We start from the raw sequence: 22,259 nt of genomic DNA, 5'->3' as shown, positions 1-22,259 counted from the left end.
GGGCAGGCGGCGGTGGCGGCGGCGGGGGCGATGCTGCTGCTGCGGCGGGCGGTGGCGCGGGTCGGGGTCTCGCTGCTGCGGGCGCGTCCCGCTTCTCCAGGCAAGTGCCAGTTCCCTGTCCCGGCCCCCGCGGGCACCTCAAGGGCGTCCGGGCGGTGCCCGCCCCCTTTTCCGTCCCCGCCGGGCCGGTTCCTCACCCGCTGCTCCCGCAGGCAGAACGTGTGTGAGCCGCAGCGAGCCGCGGGCCCGGGATGGACACAGCGAGGAGGAGGAGGAGGAGGAGGAGGCGGAGGAAGGGTGCTACCAGCTGTACCCCGGGCACATCCCCACCAGCCCGCTGCAGAAGGCGCTGCTGGCTGCCGGCTCGGCGGTTATGGCTCTGTATGACCCCTACAGACACGGTAAGCCGAGCCGAGGGGACACAGCCCACCCAGGGTCCATATTAACATCCGGCAGATCCTGCCCTGTGTCTCCTGGGAATTCCTCAGGGGACTTCGTTTCTCCTCCCATAGTGTGAGACATTCAATAATGGGGCAAGTGCAGGACTGAGACCTGGCCCGGGGCAGGAGGGGCTGAGGAACCTCAGACACCCCGCAGTGATCTCCTCCTGACTCCCTACAATGCCATCTGGCTCCATCTTTGGTCCCCCAGACCTCACACCTGCTCCTACATCTCTTCCTGCGGGTGACACGATGTCAGAGCAGCCCCGATGTTGAAGATCTGTGCTTTGTGGGGCTCCTTGCTTTGCCACGGGGTCTCTGCATGGTGCTGGCCAAGGGCTTCGTTGGCCCATTTCCTCACCTGCCAACTGAGTACAGCTGGGTATTGCGAAAAGCACTCTTGGGTCACTGTCTGGTCTCTCTTTCAGACATGGTTGCAGTCCTCGGGGAGACCACAGGCTGCCTTGCCCTGCCCAACCTGCGAGACAAGATGAAACACCACCCTGAAGGTTACCGCATCCTCCAGTGCGTCCCTCCGCATCCCCCCCTCCCTCACCGCGTGGTTCATGGTGGGGAGGGAGACATGAGGCCAACCACATTCCTTGGGCCCCGTGAAGGGAAAACCCGGGGCTCCCTGGCTTAAAACCAGCAGAGGCGTTTTATTAGCTCTAGCCCTCTAGGTTTTTTGGTTTATTTTTATGATCACAAGAGGCTGTGGCAAGTCTAAGGGCAAGAGTGCAGCAGCTGCTGGGCCCAGCCCTATTCCAAGCGCTGCTGTCTGGCCGTTCTGCTTTGCTGCTGGAACTGGCAGGTGCCAACACAAGGAGATGCAGCAGCAGGCACAGGGGAGAAATCCATGGACGTGGTGCATGGAGCACCGCAGCGATGAAAACCCACCACATCCCTGGATTTCTCCTCTGCACCTGCTGCTGCATCTCTTTGCATTGGAGTCTTCATCTCTGTTGGTCTGCCTCCTCCTTAGGCACCTCCATATTTTCCTTCCAGATGCCTACAGCATGTCCCCAGCTCCTTTTCTCCAGTACCCTCCGCTATGGGTTTCTCTGGCAGACTCACTGGCCTGTGTTTCGCTTTCAGGGAACGGCCTCGCATCCGTCTCTCCACCTTGGACATGACCAGGCTGCGGGGGCTGCCGGACGGCACGCTGGGCCGAGAGTATGTCCGGTTCTTGGAGGACAATGTGAGTGTGGGGTTTTGTAGGGTGCAAATGGCTGTAGCTGATCCCTGTGGCAGCAGCATGAATGTGCTTTAGAGGGAGATTGGAGCCGTAGAGGAACCTGTGGGGAACACTCCGGGCATGAGGGGGAGCTGGGGAGACAGAATGGGATGCTGGGTATTAGACAATACTGGATTTGTCAGTGGTGCTGCACAGTCCTTGGTTTTTGTCTATGTAAATGACACTGACCCCCATCATTGGGGACTGGGAGATGCGCTGATGGGGAGGACCACGTATTGCTGTGCATTAAAGAACATGACCAGAAGCCTGAGGTTTGGAAGGAGTTGATTTGGACCCCTTTGGATTTGCAGAAGGTTTCTCCAGACACCCGGATGCCGCCCAAATTTGTCGATGATGAAGAGCTGGCGTACGTAATCCAGCGGTACCGAGAAGTCCATGACATGATGCACACTCTCCTCGGCATGCCAACCAACATGCTAGGTGAGCGGAGGCAGGCTCAGAGGGCTGTGCTGCCCAACCCCACCTCTCCCAGGAACAGAGACACCTGGGCCAAACTCCCCGATCCTCAGCCTGAGGAGGTGTGCTGGGAGGTTTGCATCATCACTGTCCTGCATCGCTGGCTCTGTGGTGACCAAGAGCCTGTGGGATGTCACCTTTCTCCTGCTGGGAGATGCTCTGCCCAAGCCCTGGGTGCAGGCAGCCGCTGGGTGGGTGTTTGCTGCCTGGCAGGGAGGGTGGCACCGAGGGAGGGTTGTTTTGCAAGCTCTGAGCGAAGGCAAAAGCAGGGGGTTCCTGGTTGCTCCTTATTTGCTCATCCCTGTGTCCTTTGCCCTCATTTTGAGTCTGACTCAGTCACAAGTCACAAGTCGAGCCTTGCTGGGGAGCCTGCGGGAACCGGCACATCAGGTCTCCTACACAGGCTTTGCTGAGCCCTGGTGCCATTTCTGAAAGGTCTGTCCCGTGCCGAGCAGCGGGCAGAGCCGTGCATGGCATCGGGCTACGGCAGTTTTATCGCTAAAGGTCCGCAGGGAGCTGGCCAGCCCGGGAGGTGTTTCCCAAGCTCGTGGGGCATTGACAGTGGGGTGCTGCTCCCTGGGGACCGCGGGCCATCCCTCTCGGGTGGGTGGTGCACGACGAGGCTCATCCTGGCACAGGATGAGGCCATGACTAGACTTGGGAAGCATTCCCGAGCCCTGCCATGGAGGCAGGGGGGACATGTCCATAGCACCCTCGGGAAGGGGCAGAAGGTGCAGCCTGCATTGCAGGACCGCACAGCCCTGGGTGGCCATCGACCTGGCTGTCCTGCCCACTCATGGCTCCCTGTTCCCTCCCAGGTGAGGTCGTGGTGAAGTGGTTTGAAGCCGTCCAGACAGGGCTGCCCATGTGTGTCCTGGGAGCAGCATTCGGCCCCATCCATCTCAGCGCACGGTAGGCACCGGCCGATGACAAGGGAGTCTCTGCCATGGGGACGTGCCAGCCTGGGTGATGCTTGCCAGGGTCCTCTGGGAATGAAGAGGGGAACACTGCTAATTTGCAGTGGGGAGCTGGAGGGAGATCCATTGTGTGAACCATCTGCTCTGTCCCCACAGCCCAGGGAAGCAGTGAAAGCGGGAGGCACAGCTTTGCCTGGTCGCTGAAGCAGAACCTGATGCTTTGTCTGCTTCCAGCTTTGACTTGCCTGTGCCAGGCAGGACGAGCAATGCCCGGGCCTGGCTGCCCTGGGCTGGGCACATGTTGAGGCCAGCAGGACTTTTACCGTGCTGGCAGCTGTTCCCTGCCCCAGCACATCTGTTTTGGCGGCCCAGCACAATTTGGGGATTGCAAAACCTGAGTTCTGGTCTTGGGTTTGCTGCTGACTGTAACCTTGTGGCACACCATCCTCTTCTGTGCCTCAGTTTCCCCTGTGAGTTAAGCAAGAGGGATGCTAGAAGGGTAGAAGGATAAATGGGACATACGGTTTTGTCATCTGCTTACAATGGGGACTTGGAGAAGGAAATCAAAAACAAAACATGGAAATCAAAACTGTCACCTCCTGCATGGCTTGTTCCAGAAAGCTGCAGGTCCTGGCCACCGAGCTGATTCCCTGGGCGATTCGGAGCGGGCTCAACGCCAGCTGTATCCTGAACGTCTACTACGAGCAGCGCTGGGAGCAGTCGGTGGAGTCCCTGCGGGAGGAGATTGGCATCTTCCCCCCCCCAGACATTCAAGTGTGAGAGCTCAAGTACGGGGAGGGGACAGGGGCTCCCCGCTGGCAGACAGCAGCCGTCCCCTGCCGCGCTTCATCTCCTCCTGCCCGGCAGCACCGCGTGGCTCTGCCACCAGCCGCCACGGACCCGAGGGCTGAGTTTTCTCCTGCCAAGAACTGGCACCCTCCTGTTGGTAGAGGCCAAGTGTGCCGTGACAAAACTTGACCCTTTTTGCTGTTTGTGATTCAGTGGAGGGATGGTAAAGCCCACCATGCCTTTGCCAGCTGGATCTGGCTGCTCAGGTCCCCACAGCAGCAGCGCTCTGGTACTGATGCTCTGAAATGCTGGGATGGGGAAGGAGCAGAGCTGGTTGACAGCACACTGCCACAAACTGCCACGTCGGCCTTCTGGAGCTCTAGAGCTGTGTAGGCAAATTCCTCCTCCCACCCTCCCTGGCAAGATTGAAACTTAAAGTCTTGGGGCTGCCCTGGACTGGAGCTAAACCAATGATTTACAGAGCAGCCCAGGGGCAGGTTTGGTGTGTGCAACAGTGAAATCCCAGCTTGTACTGGTGCCTGGCTGGTCTCGTGATGGGCCACGTGGGATGTGTCTTACGCCTTGGAGACCAGCCAGTGCACGATTGCACGCTGACGGGAGCAGGCAGGGAAATACCTTTGGATATTATCCGGGCTGGATTGGCTGTTCGAGAGCTGATCCCAGGCTGCCGTATCTCCCTGTAGTCCCTCCCCATCAAAACTGCTGACATCTGTGTGATTGCGCTGGGTTTTCAGCAAGAATCCTCCCCTCCTTGGGCGACAAAATGACACAATCGGGAATAAGGGGCTGAATTCTGGGAGCACAGAAATGGTGGCTGCTTGTGCTGTGTCTGGGAGCTGATTACTGGGTTAATTAAACAGCGCTCCAGACTGCCAGCAGCTGGGGAGCAGAGCTGTGGGATGCGAGGGCAGAGAGCCACTAGGCTGGGAGCACTTCGTATGTGTGGGTTTGCTGTTGAAATTCCTCCTTGCTTAATAAAATCCACGGTGGAGCTTGTGGTTCATTGTCCCTCTCCTTCTGCCCCATCTCCCCTTCTGAGGGAGAGATCTGATGTGAAACCTCACTCTTTTTCAGCTCTAGCGGGGTCTGCTGTTCTTTGTCTGCGGTGGTAGGTGATGGCAGGGTACACACGTGGCCGTGAATCCCTGGGGACCGGGACACAATGTGGGCTGCAAAACAGCATCCTTCCAGCTGGGATTTGGGGTTGTTGAGCAACCTCTTGTGCTGGTCGTTGCAGAAAGGCCTGGACAGGGGAAGATCAGGGTGCAGAGCAGGAGGAGGACAAAGCTGGGGGCTTCCTAAAGTGATCCTGGTTCCCAGGGGAGGGAGAAGGTGCTCTGACTGGGGTCTTTTGGTGGTGGTGGCGGGGTTGTGCAGCCAGGGGACATGGCATTGCCCCACTGTGACCTTCACCGGCCCCCTCCCAGTCTCCCATGGGATGCTGGAGCAGACAGGTGGGAGCAGGGCCTGAGGGTGTGACCAGGGTCAGAGTTGCTCCATGCCAGGAGGCTGGGTGAGGGTAAAACTCTTGGGTTTTGGCTACCTTCAAGAGCAGGCACTAGGGCAGAGGGCCCGGCTTGCTTCCAGCTTCCTCTGACTCTGTGTTTTCAACTTCTCCCTCCAACCCTCTTCCCTCACACCAGCCAGACATTGGGTTTTTCTCCCAAACTGGGATCACGCTGTCCCTTCGCCTCCAGAGTTATTTCAAGCAGATAATGAAGTGTATGACATAAATACATACTTCAGCTGCCATAAAACACAGAGTGGGGGTTGTCCTATTGCACTGGTTGAGATGAAAGAAGCATTTGGCCCTAAAACGACCCAGAAATGTGCTTTTCTCCATTGGAAACGTGTCTGAGCTTTGGGGTGGTTAAACTGAAGGGCAGCAAAGATTCGCAGCTTCCAGAAGTTGTGAGCAGCAGTCAAGGAAACATCGGAAATGACGGTTGTGAGAGAGGGTTTTGCTGCACTTTGGGTTATTTAGCGAAGCCGTGCAGCGCTCAGGCAGCCGGCAGTGGTTGTGCCGCCTTCGTGCAGCCACGTGTTGCTTAGTGGGCTGATGCCAGCGCTACAGAAATGGTACGTAATGTAATTTTAAACTGCATCTGCTCCGCTGGATCACTTAATGGCCACCTCAGCTCCTGTTTGTGACAGCCATCGCTTGTTGAGTCTGCAAGAAGGAAGGCACCCAGAGTGGAAGAGGCAGGGTGATTTTGGCGCATCAGACACAAGCCATGTGAAAATGCTTTCTTTTGGGGGGGGACATATTAGGTGTGGACAAGTGGCAGCTCCACCACCACTGCCAGAGCTGCTGGAGCTGTTTTGGGGCTGCAATAATAATAACCACTGAAGGGGGTGATGCTGCTGCTGAACCGCGTATGGAACGATGCACTTTTATTAACCCCTGGGAGGGCTGCATTCTGGCGCTCCCCTCACCGTGGGTCTGTCCTCCCGTTCCCAGTAGGCACGCCAGCCCCAGCCGCGAAAACGGGGCTCCCCTCCGCAGTCTCCGTGGGACAACCGGGCTCTGCGCGGCGGCAGCGGCGGCTCCCCCCGGCCCGGTGCACCCGCGGAACCGTGAGAACGATCGCTGCGCCCCGGCGGCAAAACACGACTCTGGTGGGACTCGAACCCACAACCTTTGAATGACTCCCGTCAAACCACGCTAGAAGTCCAATGCGCTATCCATTGCGCCACAGAGCCCTCGTTCTATCGCGCCGCCCTCACCACCTCTTCGCGCCGCGCCGCCCCGCGCCCCGCCCCGCCCCGCCGATGCCCGGGACCGCACCCGCCGCCGCGGGGCCGGGCCGCTGCCGCCGGGCGGGACTACAATTCCCGGTGGGCCGCGCTGCGCGCCCCGCCCCGTGCCGCAGCGGCGGGCGGGCCCCGCTCCCGGCCCTGCTCCCGGTGCAGGTGGCCGGGCCGCAGCGGACGCCCCGGAGCCCGGTAAGAGCGCGGCACCGTTCTCCCCCTCCGTGACTGCCCGGCACCGCTCTGCCTCCCCGCGGCGGCCACGCTGCCTCCCCGCGGACGGTCGGGCGGGGCCGCCGCGGCCCAGGGTCCGTTCATGAGGCGCCGCGGCCCTGCGGGTGGTACCGGGGCCCCTCAGCCGCCGGTCTCATCATGGGGCACCGCGGGCGGTACCGGGGCCCCTCAGCCGCCGGTCTCATCATGGGGCACCGCGGGCGGTACCGGGACCCCTCAGCCGCCGGTCTCATCATGGGGCACCGCGGGCCTCCTCCTCAGCGCGCTGCGGAGCTCCCCCCGCAGATACCGGCTCTCCCCGGGCTGTTCCCGGGCCTGGCCGGAGGAGGGTCCCGGCTGCAGCCCCGGTGTGAGGCTCTAAGGGGCCTCCTGGTCCTTCTGCTCCCTCACATGCGGCTGGTCCCCCGGTTTCGCCCTCCCCGCGGCCGGCAGGATTATCCCCATCGCTCTGCTCAGGGCCAAGGGGGTGACAGGTGCCTCCCCAGCCGGGGAGAGGCCTCCGGGCATCCCCCAGCCCCTGGAGCTTCACCGTTAGTTCTGGGGCTTCTCAGAGCCCGGTCACCCGCCCGTCACCCCCCGTGCTCTCCGGTCTCTGTGCCCGTGGGTGATGGATCCCTGCGGTTTCCCTTTGTGCCCACTGGCTGTGGAGCTACAGGCAGGTCTTAATTTTCTCTGTGCTGATGCAGCCAGACAAGACCTGAATCCTTAACGGCAGGGCTGGAGGTCTCTGCCTTAACGCACCGGTTATCTCTCGGTAATCTCGCACTGGTTATCTCTCGGCGGGAGGCACCGGGCACGCCGGTGTGAGGCAGAGATGTGAGGAGAGGATAACAGGAGCCTGTCTGGGCTCGTCTCACCTTCAAGTGGGAGATTAAGCACCTTGCTGCCCACACAGAGCGTGGTTTCCCCCATCGCCGGTTCTCCATTTCTGTCTGTTTGATGTGAGCGTGTAACGAAGGGTCCAGGTCTTGGCTGTAGTAGTCTGGTGGTGATCTAAGACTTTAACTGTGGAGAGAGGCTCCCAGGCAAAATGCAGCAGGTCCTGCCCTGCTAAAATGCCAAGGGACTGTGTTGTGAGACCTCAGGCCTGGGAGGTGTTTTGTGGGGAGAGCTCAGAGACTGCTGCCATGATTTGGGATCTCTGGGCAGAGGCTCCAGATGGGGGGTGTCCCCAGGTCCCCACCTGCGAGCAGCATCCAGCTCTCTGGTGCATCCCTGCCTGCTGCTTGGAGGTGAGACAGCCTTTGTGACATGCCAGGGCACAGTGACCATGTGGCTCTGCCTTGGCTCCCATCCTGCTGGCATCTCATACCAAATCTGCAAGTAGAAAGCCACAAGCGTGGCTCCTGGCCATGCTGACTGTTGCAGAGCCCACCCAGGGCTGCCAGCTTCAGAGCAGTGAACCTGCCTTCAAGAGGGAAAGGGAAATGATGTGAATGTTTCCTTCCTCTTCAGCCTGTATCCATGCCAGGAAGGACCAGTTTTATCTAGGAGCCATCGAGCTCCAGGGGTCACATCTGTGTCACTTTCCTCTGCCCAATGCTGCCACCCAGAAAGAGTCTTTGCTAGATCGTGGTCCCTTGTGAGTCTCAGAGCCACATCTAGAGTGTGTTTGGAATAGGGACAGAGGTGCTGGTTTTGGGTGACAAGTGCCAGAGACTGAGTTGCCATCCACAGGGTGTGGGTTGGGGGGTCTGGGTGCTGCTGGCAGAAGTGACAGCCCTTGTTCTGCCCTCTCCAGCCTGGCCAGGGCCACCTGGTCAGGGCCTCGTCCCTGAGCTGCTCTGGCAGCGTCTGCAGCAGAGCCAGGCCAGGAACCTGCCCACCAGCACGAGGGTTTGCAAACACGAGCAGAGCTCAAAGGACTGAGCTTCCTGTGCCTGTTCTTGTCTGAGCTCTGTTGGGGACCGTGTGGAGCTGTGCTGTCCCACTCACTGTGCTGGCTGTTCCACAGCCAGGCATGCAGGAGAGCTGGTGCTGGGGGACAGGGAGACCTGGGAATGGAGGGATCCTTGAGGTCGGGAGGAATTTGAAGCTGGGCTTTGTTAGACCGGAGGTGAGGGGCTGAACCAGCACTGCCTGGCGTTGCTCTGGTGCCAGCCAAACATCTGTACAAGGTCTCCTGCTGTGACTCTGCTCCCACATCCATGAAATGGCTTCATCCTGCTTCTCATGCTGCTGGGATGTGGCTGTGCCCCTGGCTGGTGTGCAGGATGTGGCTCCCCAGGTGAGAATGGCCTTGCTCTCTGCTGGCATGAAGCAGTGCCGTGCTGGTGGTTTTATTTGTGGCCAGCTTCAAGGTCCGGTAAAATTACATCTGTGGGAGCTCTGGGCTGCTGGGTTAAGTCCTTGCTGCCAGGAGGAGCGGTGACTCAGGGACCTTATCCAGGAAACTGGGGACTGTTAATGCATCTCCCGCCCATGGGTTCATTATCGCTAAGTCCAGTGTGCTTGGGTTGACGGCCGTGGTTTCTCTCTCTCTGCGCAGGCCACGATGCTGCGTCTGGCTGCTTTTGCAGCACTGCTGCTGTTCTTCAGGGTCAGTCTGGAGCTGTCCTGGGCCCAGGCCGTCCCTGGTCTCTTCATCTTCTACCTGGGATCTGGTGGATGGGACTTCTTCCTCATAGCTGTCAAGACAATACGAAGGGATGTCACGTGAGTGTCCTGACTGGGATGTTCTGACCATCCACCCTCCACCAGCCTAGTGCTCTGCCCCCGTGTGCGTGTGAGTACAGCCCCAGCTCCTTGCACAGCCCTGGTTTTCTGCTGGCACCCGGCCCGGCTGGAAGGAGATATCCCTCTGCCGCGCCCGGGTGGCTCCAAACTCCCGGGCAAAGTTTTCACAGGAGAGATAGATTTCAGCTGAGCTCTGAAGTTTAGTGCCTGTCCTTGTACTTCACCCTGTCCCTAAAGCTGCTGGCATGGCACCAGGTGCCTGTGCAGGGTCGATTCTGATCTGATACCAGGTTGTGACAACTCCTGGCAAGGATTTTTAGGGAGGGAGTGGTGACACCTCTTGGAGAGCACCTGAGGCTCAAAGATGCCCCTTTGGGAACACCTTTGTCTGCAGTCTTCCAAAACACATCTCTCCCCGGCTTTCCTCAGTTCTTGGCTATAAGTTTCTTTGCAGATATGCTCTATGTCCACGCTGCTCGGAGGAGCACCCAGAGCTGCTGCTGACCTAGAGTAGGGCTTGGAGCAGTGCTGGGCTACTGCAGCTCCGAGCAAGGTCCTTGTGCTGTGCTGGCTTTGCTGGAGGAGTTGGTTTTGCAGGGATCACTGAGCAGCTTCCTTCTTGCTCCCCTTCCTTTGACAGCACGGGGCTGGTCCTCTTGCGGGTGAAGTGGCAAGTGTGGAGACACGTGAAGGAGAAGAACACAATTGCCAAGATCTTCCAGAAGACCGCGAGCAAGTATCCAGAGAAGACAGCATTGATCTTCCAAGGCACAAATGAGAGCTGGACCTTTCGGCAGCTGGATGAGTACTCCAACCAGGTGGCCAATTTCTTCTACGGCCAAGGCTTCCGCTCTGGTGATGTGGTGGCTCTTTTTATGGAGTCCCGCAATCAGTACGTGGGGCTGTGGCTTGGCTTGGCCAAGGTTGGGGTGGAGACCGCCCTTGTGAACTCCCACCTGCGCATGGAGGCCTTGCTGCACTGCATCACCATCTCCAACTCCAAGGCTGTCGTTTTTGGGGTGGAGATGATGGAAGGTGAGGGGCAGATAGATGCATCAGGGGTGCTTTGGACTGGAGTAGGGTGCATCTAGTCTATAGATTTAATGTTCCTTTCCTGCACACCACAGAGCAGGGATCTGGAAGAGAGTGGACAGTCAAATTATCCAGGAATTGGATTTGTTGGGTTTTTTTGGTTTTTGTGTTCTTGTTGGTCCCTTTGGATGCCAGGCAGGATCTGGAGTTCAGTGCTCTCTGCCTCCCAGGCAGGTCAGCCTGGGTGTGAGGGTCCTTCCTTGTGCCTCTCAGGTCCATCCCCTGCATGGAGCCCTGGGCTGGGCCTGCCCCGCTGCACAGGACGAGCTTCCCTTGCTCTCCATGGCTGTTATCCACATACCTGCAGCGCCTTGGCTCCAGTTCCTTGTGTTTCAGTCACGCTTCTGAGGTTGATGGTGTCAACAAACCTCTTGGCACCAAAGAAGTTTTGGCTGGGGAGAGGCAGAGAACAGGATCTTCTAGTCCCTGAGAAGGCTTGGGCTGTGGCCTCAGCATCTGTTAATCGTGGGAATTACATCCACGTGGGATGGTTCTCAGCCCTTTGGAGACTCTGCCAAGCACAGCGAGGGTCCTGCTACCTGGGGCAGTGTCTCCCTGAGATTGCCTGGGAGGGCAGGGGGTCTCTGTGCTAAAACCGCCGTGCGGTCTTTTTCTACCTCCCCTCTTTGCTTTCTCAGCCATGCAGGAAGTGCAGCCCTCCCTGGAGAAATCTGTCCATCTCTTCTGGTCCGGAGAAGGAAGCCCTGAGTCTGCTCTTCCTGGTGCGAAACACCTGGACCCCCTCCTGCAGACGGCCCAGCGGCACCAGCCAACCCCCCCTGATAAGGGCTTTCTTGGTACGTGGTCAGCTCTTGGGGGCCAAACTTGCAGTGGTGTTTCTGCAGATCAGCCGGTTGCAACACTGGCAAGAACATCTGCTCAGGATGCCAATGGCAGATGTCTGCAGCAGGGCCTGGGGTGTTTGGGATGGGTATTACTCCAGTGTCTGAAGCCCAGCCCTGTGTGGAGCAGTATCTTGTCGTGTCCTCCATGTGTCCAACAGACCTGATCTGCCCAGGGTGAACCCAGCATAACAAAATTTTGGCTCAACTGGCATGAGCAAAGTCTATAAAATTGACTTTTCCCCCCCTCTCCCAGTTCAGCCAGCTCCTAGATAGATATGTGACCTTGTCTCCTCATTGCTCTCCAGATAAACTCTTCTACATCTACACGTCTGGCACGACAGGGCTGCCCAAGGCTGCCATTGTGGTGAACTGCCGGTAAGGCCGTGGGCAGGGGCTTGGGGGAGGATGGGGCTGAGCTCTGCCCTGTCCTAGCAAAGCCCCTCTGGCCCTGTTGCTGACATGTCACTTCACCCTCCTGTCCCAGGTACTTCCGCATGGCCAGCTTAGTTTTTTACGGTTTTCGCATGAGACCCGACGATGTGATGTACGACTGCCTCCCGCTCTACCACGCTGCAGGTACTGTGTGCCATAAGGAGCCCTGTGTGCCTGAACAATCTCTTCCTCTGAGCCAAGTGCAGGGCTCAGGCCGGAGGCTGGTGCAGCAGCAATCCCTGTGTCAGGAGGAGCTGGCTGCTGCTGGCAGTGTCTGACCGAGGCTTTTTGCTTTTTCCCTGGGAGCCAAGAATCGATCTGGCTGACCTTTGAAGTGGGGAGGGTGTGTGGGAGGGTGGTTATCCCAGCTCCCAGCCTGGCTTTGGAATAGCTGCACCTTATTGCTGCTCCCCATGAAAACTCGGGGAGAAGGGGAAGTGGTACCCACCTGGCTGGCTGAGATGTACTGGGATGTCTAGGTGCAAAGTGCTGCCCCAAATCTCACTGCCATGCGTCTCCTCCCTGGTGCCTGTGGTCCTGGGGGTCTGGCTATGTGAACACTCATCTCCTGTGGGCCAGGGTGTGGCCTCCACCTTGCCCTGCCAGGCCTTTCCTGAGGCGGGCTGGGCTGGAGATGTCTGGGGACTGAGGGCTTCCCTGGCTGCCTCTCCACAGGGAACATCGTGGGGATCGGGCAGTGCCTGCTGCAGGGCATGACGGTTGTCATCCGCAAGAAGTTCTCTGCCTCGCACTTTTGGGAGGACTGCGTGAAATACAACTGCACGGTGAGGCTGTGGGGCAAGGGGCCAGCTGGAACTGGGGAGGGGAGCCTGGGGATCTGTGCTGTGCTGGGGAGAGAGGAGGCCTGGACTCGTTCTGCCTTTCAAGGTGGTGGGGCTGTGTCCTTCCCACCTGGGGTGGCAATTCCACATGTCCAAACCCTTCCCGTGCTCCAGCATTAACCAGGAGGTCTCCGATACGTTTCACAGACTGGAGGGGTGGGTTAACTAGGGTGGGACAGGCACTGAGCGAGCTAGCAGGACTCCTGGGTTTTACTGCAGCCTCCTTAGGGGACTTTGGGCATGTTGTGCCATTCCTACCTGCCCTAAAGAAACCCTAAACACCCCAGAGCCTGGCAGAGGGGTCCTAGTGAGTCTTTTCTCTCTGTCTCTCTCAGATTGTGCAGTACATTGGGGAGATCTGCCGCTACCTGCTGAACCAGCCGTACCAGGAGGTGGAGCGGCAGCACCGGGTGCGCATGGCGCTGGGCAACGGGCTGCGTGCCTCCATCTGGCGGGAGTTCATGGCCCGTTTCGGCATCGCCCAGGTGGCTGAGTTCTACGGGGCCACGGAATGCAACTGCAGCCTCGGAAACTTTGATAACAACGTAAGGCTCCACCACCCTCTCTGTGTCCCAGAGGGTGCCGCTGGCCTGGGCAGGGCTCGAAACACAGCCGGGCTGTTTGCTCCTAGTTCCTTGCTCCAAGAGGCTTGGCGTGGGTTGCCATCCACCCAGAGGGGTTTTGGCTGTTGTTGTGCGGTGCCAGCTCTGTGGTATCCTGGATATGTGTGGGCGGTGGGCTCAGTGTGGGAGAGATGTCCCTGCTACCCACAGCTCTGAGCTCTTTCTGTTGTAGGTTGGGTCGTGTGGCTTCAACAGCAGGATCCTACCAAATGTGTACCCCATTGGTTTGGTGAGGGTAGATGAAGACACCATGGAGCTGATCCGGGGGCCAGATGGTGTCTGTATCCGCTGCAAACCAGGTTAGAGCAGCCGCAGGGATAAGTCTCCTCAACGTTGTGTGAGTCTTTCCCGATACTTCAAGATAATTTACTTAGGTTTGACTCTGCTCAGTTAAACCCCACCAAGCCCATTAGACACACTCTCTTTAAATGCAGATGGTTGCTTCTCCCCTTCATCCCCTCTCTTCTCGCTGCAGGGGAGCCGGGACAGCTGGTGGGCCGCATTGTCAAGAGCAACCCCTTGCAGCATTTTGATGGCTACCTGAATCAGTCAGCCACCAACAAGAAAATCGCCAGGGATGTGTTTACAAAAGGGGATGCTGCCTATCTCACAGGTGAGGCAAGCAGGGCCCTTCCAACCACTCAGAGCAGAGGAGAAAGGTACTTGGGTGGGCATGGGGGCTGTCCCAGGCTAGTAGTACTGTCCTGAGATGCTCCAGGGTACTCCTGGTCCCCCTGACACCTCATTTTTTGCCTATTTCTCACTTTCCTGTAGGGGATGTCCTGGTGATGGACAAATATGGCTACATGTACTTCCGGGACCGCACCGGGGACACATTCCGCTGGAAGGGGGAGAACGTTTCCACCACAGAGGTGGAGGGGACCCTGAGCCGCATCCTCCACCTGATGGATGTGGTGGTTTATGGGGTGGAGATCCCGGGTAGGTGAGCAGGAAGAGGATGCTCAGGGGAGGCGGGCCATCAGGGGAGGCAGGTGGGCATCTGGCACTTGAATGTGAGCATGTCCTGCATGTCCAGATCAACATGTCCTTTTGCAAGAGACTGGACAAAGGCAAGCTGGGAAGAGGCCACTGGGGATCTACTTAGCGGGAACCGGGGAGTTCCCTCCCTCTCCCAAGTTTAGTTCTGAATCTGTCTCGTTTGGGAGGACCCTGTGTCCTTTCTGAATAGGCTGCAAGTGCCTCCTCTGGGAGGAGGTGACCATGACCGCAGGGTGTCGCTGGTAGCCTTAGCCACAGGGTGGTGACACAGCTGGTGACATGGCCTGGCGTGCCACTGCTTTGGTACAGAGCAGTGTCTGTGCCAGAGGACTTGCTGGTGCCGGGCAGAGGGAAATGATACTACAGGGACAGCGTGTCTGAGTGCTTTCCCTTCTCTGCCCCTTAGGGATAGAAGGGAAGGCAGGAATGGCAGCCATCGCTGACCCAGAGAATTCCTGTGACCTAGAAGTCTTTGCCAGTGAGCTGAAAAAGGCCCTGCCGCTCTATGCACGGCCCGTCTTCCTGCGGTTCCTGCACGAAGTCTCCAAGACAAGTAAGAAACTGCACACGCTCTCAAAATGGACACAGAGCTGGGAGGGGGAAATCTGGTTTGGAGACCAATCTGTGGTAGGGTTGGGATGGAACCCTTCTGCCCCAGAGAGCCCCTCTGCCCCATAGAGTCCCCCCCGAGTTCCTCTGGTGGTTTGGAGGTGTGGGGGCGCACGGCTCGGTCTGGGGCAGGACAGGGACAGTGGGGATGGGAGCACATGCAGCCGGTGACGCCTCGTTCCTTCTCTCCCCACTCCAGGCACTTACAAGTTCCAGAAGGTGGAGCTGCGAAAACAGGGCTTCAACCCCGCGCAGGTGAAGGACAGGTTGTACTTCCTGGACTCCAGGCAAGGCTGCTACCTGCCACTGGACCAGGCAGCGTTTGACAGGATCCAGTCAGGACAGCAGAAGCTGTAACCGGTGGGGCTCAAGCAAGGCACCTCCCCAAATCCTGCTGGGGAGAGGGAGGCAAGGCAGGTGCTGGGCAAGAAAAGGTTCAAGGAGTCATATAAAAGCACACTAGAGATTTTATTTGATGAGTTTTACAGATAATGGTTTGAGGGGAACTCAGGGGGAATCAAGGGGAGGGGGATGGTTACATACCAAAGCATGAACTCATTATAGCTTTATTTTCTACTTGGTACAGCGGTGGTGGTCCCGTGCCATGGGAGGAGCAGGGCCCTGGCCAGTTGAGGAGGAGTGGGGTGGCCTGGCCATTCCCCTCCCCTTTCATGCCTGCAGCAACTCTTCCTTGTGAAGGCCATGAAGGGACCGGTGCTGGGCTCTTTCCCCACTCCTCACACAAGCAGCCGTCTCCTCCTTGGCATGGGAACCACAATGGCAGAGGGAAGCTGAGTGCCAGGCGCACCCCCTGCCCTGTGCGTGGCTCCACTGGTGTGCTTCTGTTGTGAATCAGGGGAGCAGGGTAGTGCCAGGCTCAGGAGGGGGACAGGGATGTGTTTCTGCCATGCCTTGCTCTCTCCTGGGCGTGACATTTCTATTTTTCACAATCACACGCACATTATGTTATATTTTATATATATATATATATATATAATACACACTGACTTTTTTTTTTTCCCAACCTTAATTTATTGTCTGTACTTTTGAATGTGTCCCGGGTTTGTGCAGTAGGTGGAGGGACAGCCCAGACCTGTCCTCTCTTGGAGAGCCCTTCTCCCACAGGGAGACGGGAGGCTCATCTGGGACTGATTCTTCACTTCCAGCATGGGTGCAGCTGTGTATGTCCTTGTGGCCTTGCTCCATGGTGAAGGACATGAGCGAACCCCGCTGTCTTGTGGACACTTCTCTGGGTCTCTTCCATCTTTTGTGGATGCAACTTTGTTTGATGCACGTTCTTTCTCACAGAAAGCAGGTGGGAGAGTGGGAATGAAGGGCCTGGTTTGCCTTTGCTTGGATGTACTCAGCACCACGGAGCAGCTCTCGGGGCTTTCCTGCTGCGATGTCTGTGCCCTGAATGTGGGAGGCAACTTGCTTAGGGGAGAGAAAGTCCTCCATGTACTCTGCATCCCTTCCCACAAGAGCCCTCCCTGTCTCCACTGCAGGAGACAGGCCCTGAACTGAAATGTTCATGTTAAACACCTGACTTGCGCTATGTGAATTCCTCACGTTGTGTCTGATGTGAAACAGCCTTAGCAGCGATGTCCGATTCCAGCCCTCAGAGACCATGCAGAAATGTCTGTTCCAGAGAGAACTCTGGATTGGGATTTATTCTTTTTTTTTAAATGATTTATTTTTATGCTTTTAGCAGGGTTACTCTGTCTTTTGTGAGGGCAGAGCGTGTCTGCTCTTCTAGCTGTGCTTCCACACCAACGTACCTGCCTGCCCCAGTCTGTCCTGTCCTCACAATTAAATGCGAGTATGGGCTACACTGGAGTTTCCTACCTCTTCCTTGTGCACTCTTGCTGTGTGTGGGGGAGGCGGGGAGCTTTGCCAGTTTGGGAACTGCCACTCCAGATCATGACCTGCCTGTCTGGACTTTAGCTCGTCTTGGACCAGAGGGAAGCAAGCTGCTTGCTGCTGGGTTTGATGCCTGAGTGAAAACAACCTATTGATGAGATTCTCCCCAGACCCCTCCACCGACTCCCTGCTCCCCTTTTCTCCTGGTCCTGTTCTCAGCATTGCTATCCCGGTTGGTCCTAGCCCAGTTCCCCCAGTTTACCCTGGCACATCTGGCTCCTCCGCCCTTCTCCTCTTCCCTCTTTCCTCTTCCTGCTGCTTCCCTCCATTTTTGGCCACACTTCACCTCCCAGCTCATTTCTGCCCTTGCAGACAAGATTTTTTTTTTGTACCCATTTCCCCTTCCTTTGCTGCCAGAACCATCTTTTAGACCCTCTGCATCCCACCCTGGGGACAGCAGAAACTGACTCCTTCATGGAACGTGGGTACCAGGGAGAAATGTCTTACATGAGCCTGGGTGAAGTGGGTCACCTGGTGAGATGCGCCATGGGAAAATGCTGCAAATTTGCATCCATTATATACCAGATGCACCTTCGGGCATGCTTTGGAGATGCTCTCCAGCATCTTGAACTAAAATTAAAGCTTTTCGCTTATTCAGTCCCCTGGGCACAGTGACTCTGGGCACAGCCTAGCTCGGAGCTGCATCTGGCCTTCAAAGGAGGTGGCTTTGCCAGTGGTGGGGTCATATTTAGGGGCCTGAGGGTGTCCCCTGGCCTTGGTGGGGGTGGTGCAGGGTGTGCAGCGATGGCTGCTGCCTCTGCAGATGCTCCAGTCCCACTTTCGGATGCTGCTCCTCTTGCAGCCACCGGTGGAGGGCGGCCTGGGCTTGGCAAATGTGTCATCTCGGGGGAGACCTCTCTAGGGGCTCCCCTGGGGTCTCACAGCTTCCCTGGGGGGTTCAGAGCCCTTGGGAAGCATGGAGGGGTACAGGGCACTGGGAGTAGGGGCTTACCCATGCAGGGGACAGGTCAGACCCTGTCTGAGGTGGAAAGGAAGGTCTGGGTACAGGTGATGGTGCTGGGTGTGAGGCCAGCAGCGATCCCAGGTGCTGCTGTTCTCCTCCGCTTGGGCTCCTGACCAGAGCCTGTGCCTGGGGGAGACTTGGTAAGGCTAAAAAAGCCAAACAAATTCTGTGTTTGGGGCACTGCCTGTTAAATGCGGATGCAAATTGCATTGGAAACTTATGGAGGTACAGCAGTCATTTATTTGCAAGTAAGCCCATCGAGGTGGAGACAAGCTTGGACTGTTGGGTTTTGGAGATGGATGGGGATGATACATGTAGCTGAGGCCCGTGCAAGGAGCAGGATTTAGCCCTTGCTGATGCAGTTGAGGGTCCAGGGCCTGGCCAGAGCGCAGTGGGGAGCTCATTCTGAGTCCTGCGTTCCTGCCTGGCTGTGAGGGGGAGGAAGGTGGTTGTTGCAGGGTGCAGGCAAGAGAAGCAGGATCGGGCCCCCCCCAAGGTGAGAGCTCCCGTTCTGGGAAGACGGGGGCTGCTGAATGACTGGGAGACAGCTCAGCAAACCGCAGCAGGGGCTCTGCACAGGACTGCGATAGTGGGTATGGCAGAGCTCAGCGGTGCCGATGGCGTGTGGCGCTGTGCCAGAGGGCCGGGACGTGCTCGTACTGCATACGCGTGGCTCCATGCCGGATTTCCCAGGGAGGGGGGAGCCTGATGAAGGTGTGTTTGTAGCTGTGAGTTACGCTATAAGGAGCCACCCTGCCTGGCGATGCTGATGACACTGCGGCATTGGGAGGGTTAAAAGTCGTGGCTCTGGTCCCCGCTGGAGATTTGGTGGCTGGGGACAAGCCACCATTTGGGCTGTGTTTGTCCTTACTCGGGAGGGTCATGTTGCACTTGGCAATGCTTCGAGACTCCCCGCAAAACCCAGCTATGCCAATTAGAGTCTTTCCACTGGCTTTGGGTTGAAATCTCAGGGCCTTTTTAATGTCCCAGCTCCTCTGGAAACATGAAGCTGTGGTGCAAGCGTCCCTGGAAAGCTCTCAGCCCAGGGATACAAGTGCAAGTACTGAGCCCACGATCAGTGCTGGGATAAAATCCTTCCAGCAGAGAAGTGTTTGGAAAGAAGCAGGCAGTGCTTAATCTTATTCTAAGTTTTTAAAATTTCTTTTTATTTGTGTGATTTTTAAGAAACAGGATAATTGAATCCTCCTCCTAGGATTAGAGACACCTTGTGAGACTTATCTCTCTCCTTTGATCAATAAGCTAGTCTGGCTCAACAGCTGCATATAGATAAAAGTACTATATATAAAGTATAAGGCATTATTCTTTTTTAATTAAATACTTAAAAAGCTGTTTGCATGAGGTTAAGAAAACATTAAAATCCTTTCCTGGGTTATTATTAGCCTATTAATTTAAGCAAAGCCAAAGAGCTTTACAAACAAAATGTCCTTTTCACTATGGAGATGACTGCTTCTCCCAGACCTTGCATCCTGGACAATAATATTAAGAAAAATAATGCTGCAGCTTGCTCTCTGATCAGCATCTCTTTCCAGCTCTAGGTCCAGCTCAGTCAGGCCATGCTTGGTGTGCAAAACCAGAGCATGTTTAGCCTAAATGCAGGTGAGGGCTTTGCGAGCTGCTCAGGACCTTTCTGGGTGAAATTAATTTCTGCTGCCGAGAAAGCCTGTGACAATCTTTAATGCCACGTCTCTGCAGCCTCCTCCTGCCACTCTTGGCGTGCTGGAGCCTTCCTAAACAATGACGGCTGCCCGCTCCTCCGCATACTGGTGAGCTGGCTTTGCCTTTAAGCAGCAACAGGGAAATACTCTGGACTAAAGAAGGGCCTATCCTTTGGTGCACTCTTTAGAAATGGAAATATGTGATTCCCCTGAGTGGTTCCAGTGCAACCAGAAGCAAGGCCAGGGATGGCTTCTCCAGTTTGAAGGGGGCTGTGTTGCAGGGGATTCCACAGAAAGGATGGTCTGCAGGGAACGCCTGTGTCTCGTCATTCTGCGTGCAGCAGAGAAGGAACGGCAGCTCTCCTCCTTAAAGCAGAAAGGCTTCACAAGGGAAGCAAATGTCTTTAGTGCTATTTGCTGCTTAGTTCCTGAACAGCACAGGCTAGACAGGCTGGGCAGCAGGGTGAGGCTTGGGGAGCTGGGAACACGTCTTGCTCTGCTCTTTTTCATTGGCAAATCCCACCTTCCAAAATAACCTGGGATTTGACCCTCTTTTCTCCTGGTTAATTAAAAATCCCACCCATACGCACAAAAGATGCCAGGCCAGGCTCTGGGAGAGCTTCGGGCAGTTAGAATCACACAGTACAGGTTGGAAACCCCGGGAATCGGAGGTGGTGGCAACTGTGCCTGAGGCTGGGATGTCCCTGTGCTCAGGAGGGGGGTCATCGCCCAGATCTCCCAGATCCTTCGCCTAATGATCCCAGGCTTGTGAAGTGGGATACGACCCCTGCTATGCCCTGCACACCCCCGGCGCTGTGCCAACAGGGCTGAAGAATGGAGGGCAGCAAAAGCCTCTTCCCTCACCTCCGGCCATCCGAGTGGCCTCGGCCGCACGAAGAGGCTAACAGCGGCGGGCAGGCCACCTCCTCGGCTTGGAGTATCACTTTCAGCTATTCTGAAGGTTAAACGCCTGTTTAGAGCTCCCTATTGAAGGTAGAGCCGGGGGTGCGCATTGTTCCGACGCCCTCCCGCTTTGTCTGGCCGCTTTCAGGGATGCCCTGAATGGGAAGCGGCCCCCCCAGCCCAGCACCCCGGCAGAAGGGCTCCTGGGGGAGAGGCGCTTCCTCCCGCCCTAATGACATTCAGGCCTCCATCGGTTCAGCTCCCGCTTTCTTTCTGCTGCAGTTTAACCCGGGCACAGAGGCCGGGCTCCATCTTACTGATCTCTGCTTGACACCCAATTACCACATGAATGGGAGAGAAAGGCTGCAAAAGGCTTTAACTCCCACTGACCCTCCTTCCCCTCTGCCTGCTTCCCCCTCTCCCCATCCTACCCCCTCGCCTTTCTCCGGCGGAGGGAGTTCAAAACTGAGACGGGGAAATCAAACAAAGCCCCGAGTGAGGAAACCCATTGTCACCGCCTCCGCGATGGCTCCCCTTTCGCCAGTTATTGTTCCCCTTGAAGTTTGACTTGCTGTGTGGAAGGATGCGAGCAGCTGTTTGTGCATTCCCCTGATGTTTTATTGAAAAATAATTGAATCGTCAGTTTGGGGCTCTCTGATAAAATGTTTCCTCATAGTGCAGGGCTCCGCTGTATTTATAAACTACATTTTCCTGTAAAACATGATGGCGACCTAAAGCATTTCCTGCAGAATCAGCCCTCGGAGGAGGGATGAAGGCATGTCCTTCTGCGCTCAAGGGGAGAGAAAAAGCATGTGAACAGCAGGAGAAAAAAAAAAAAACAAGGCCCAGGGCTGAGACAAAAGAAATTAAACCCTCTTTATTGCCAGGCTCCATTTCCAACCTGTTCTTTTGTTTGGCATGGTTGACTTTGCGGGAGGGGGATGGTGGGTGCAGCCAGATCACCCTGGTCCGCTGGCTCTGGCCCCACAGAAGCGGGATGAGCTCCACAGCTACGCCCCGGCCTGCCCAGCGCTGGCCCACACCTGGGACCACGCGAGGGATCTGCCATGGAAAATTGGGCGTAAAAAGAGAAGTTTAAGTAAAGTGTAGGGACACCTCCCTGGGTTTGAACAAGATGTTATGTCACAGTGAACTGAACCCACGGTACATGCTCAAGGCAGGAGCCTCGTCTTTATATTGTTTTGCTTTTAAGTACCTGTTTATCAAACGCATTGATGTTTACAGCACTTTAGAAATAACAATGTCAGCATTATGCTTTCTCAAGGAGATTACATGCTTGCTTTCCTCATCCCCAAGCGTATGCCAGAGAATTTGTGATGCTCTGATTTCAGCACCCAGCACGGAGACAAGACTCACTCCTCTCCCAACCAACCAATGTCCATAAAAACGTCCCCCGTATCTCATGTGCTCGCTGACTGTATTTCCAGGGCAATTGTTAACAGTAACCAGCTTTGAGTGCTTGCATGAGCCAAATCAGTATTTATGATTTTACTGTTCTCTTTCTTTTTAATTTCTTGTTGCTTTTCAGGGGAAGTACTAACACTAAATCTGTAATATTTTGTTGTATTTATAAAACTCGGGAATCAAGATTCTTTTAGGAGCCAGTTCTCTTATTATTTGGCCTCATAAATGATTTCTGGAAGCAAGAATAGCTCATATAAAACCATAACTGCAAACGCTGATCTGGAGTCCAGATTACTAGATCCTCTGTACACAGAGTGCTTCAGTCATTTCTGAAGTGTATAGAAGTGAGGTTTTTGTCTAAGGCTTCTTTCCTCAGACAGTTTCCCGTAC

At 56.3% G+C, this 22,259-nt stretch overlaps 2 protein-coding genes and 1 non-coding gene across 3 annotated transcripts; 2 read left to right on the top strand and 1 right to left on the bottom strand.

The window, feature by feature from the left end:
- Positions 1 to 19: 19 nt before the first annotated feature.
- COQ4 (coenzyme Q4) lies at positions 20 to 4,876 on the top strand. The gene is made up of 7 exons (XM_065648520.1): positions 20 to 104; positions 217 to 401; positions 869 to 965; positions 1,536 to 1,638; positions 1,986 to 2,115; positions 2,970 to 3,063; positions 3,686 to 4,876. Exons 1-7 carry the CDS (start codon positions 31 to 33, stop codon positions 3,846 to 3,848), a joined length of 846 nt encoding a protein of 281 aa, XP_065504592.1. The 5' UTR covers positions 20 to 30; the 3' UTR covers positions 3,849 to 4,876.
- A 1,613-nt stretch (positions 4,877 to 6,489) lies between these two features.
- TRNAR-UCU (transfer RNA arginine (anticodon UCU)) lies at positions 6,490 to 6,581 on the bottom strand. Its single transcript is given in 2 exon segments — positions 6,490 to 6,525; positions 6,545 to 6,581. It is a non-coding gene; the product is annotated as a tRNA-Arg (tRNA).
- Positions 6,582 to 6,752: 171 nt separating this feature from the next.
- Positions 6,753 to 16,910, top strand: SLC27A4 (solute carrier family 27 member 4). The gene is made up of 13 exons (XM_065648518.1): positions 6,753 to 6,824; positions 9,352 to 9,518; positions 10,180 to 10,574; positions 11,270 to 11,428; positions 11,782 to 11,851; positions 11,961 to 12,052; positions 12,584 to 12,693; positions 13,086 to 13,295; positions 13,546 to 13,672; positions 13,849 to 13,986; positions 14,148 to 14,312; positions 14,779 to 14,925; positions 15,181 to 16,910. Exons 2-13 carry the CDS (start codon positions 9,358 to 9,360, stop codon positions 15,336 to 15,338), a joined length of 1,932 nt encoding a protein of 643 aa, XP_065504590.1. The 5' UTR covers positions 6,753 to 6,824; positions 9,352 to 9,357; the 3' UTR covers positions 15,339 to 16,910.
- The last annotated feature ends 5,349 nt before the right edge of the window (positions 16,911 to 22,259 follow it).

The sequence above is a fragment of the Caloenas nicobarica genome, chromosome 19, assembly GCF_036013445.1.
Source record: "Caloenas nicobarica isolate bCalNic1 chromosome 19, bCalNic1.hap1, whole genome shotgun sequence".
NCBI classification, from domain to species: domain Eukaryota; kingdom Metazoa; phylum Chordata; class Aves; order Columbiformes; family Columbidae; genus Caloenas; species Caloenas nicobarica.
Note: the sequence above shows the minus strand (reverse complement) of the source record. Positions and strands in the feature narration are given on the sequence as shown.

Bases quoted from the DNA above. Each gene is read 5' to 3' on its own strand.
- COQ4 (XM_065648520.1), top strand. From the start codon at position 31: ATGCTGCTGCTGCGGCGGGCGGTGGCGCGGGTCGGGGTCTCGCTGCTG. The intron at 2,116-2,969 runs GTGAGCGGAGGC...GTTCCCTCCCAG, and splicing joins CATGCCAACCAACATGCTAG to GTGAGGTCGTGGTGAAGTGG. The intron at 3,064-3,685 runs GTAGGCACCGGC...GGCTTGTTCCAG, and splicing joins CCCATCCATCTCAGCGCACG to AAAGCTGCAGGTCCTGGCCA.
- SLC27A4 (XM_065648518.1), top strand. From the start codon at position 9,358: ATGCTGCGTCTGGCTGCTTTTGCAGCACTGCTGCTGTTCTTCAGGGTC. The intron at 11,852-11,960 runs GTAAGGCCGTGG...CTCCTGTCCCAG, and splicing joins GCCATTGTGGTGAACTGCCG to GTACTTCCGCATGGCCAGCT. The intron at 12,694-13,085 runs GTGAGGCTGTGG...TGTCTCTCTCAG, and splicing joins GCGTGAAATACAACTGCACG to ATTGTGCAGTACATTGGGGA.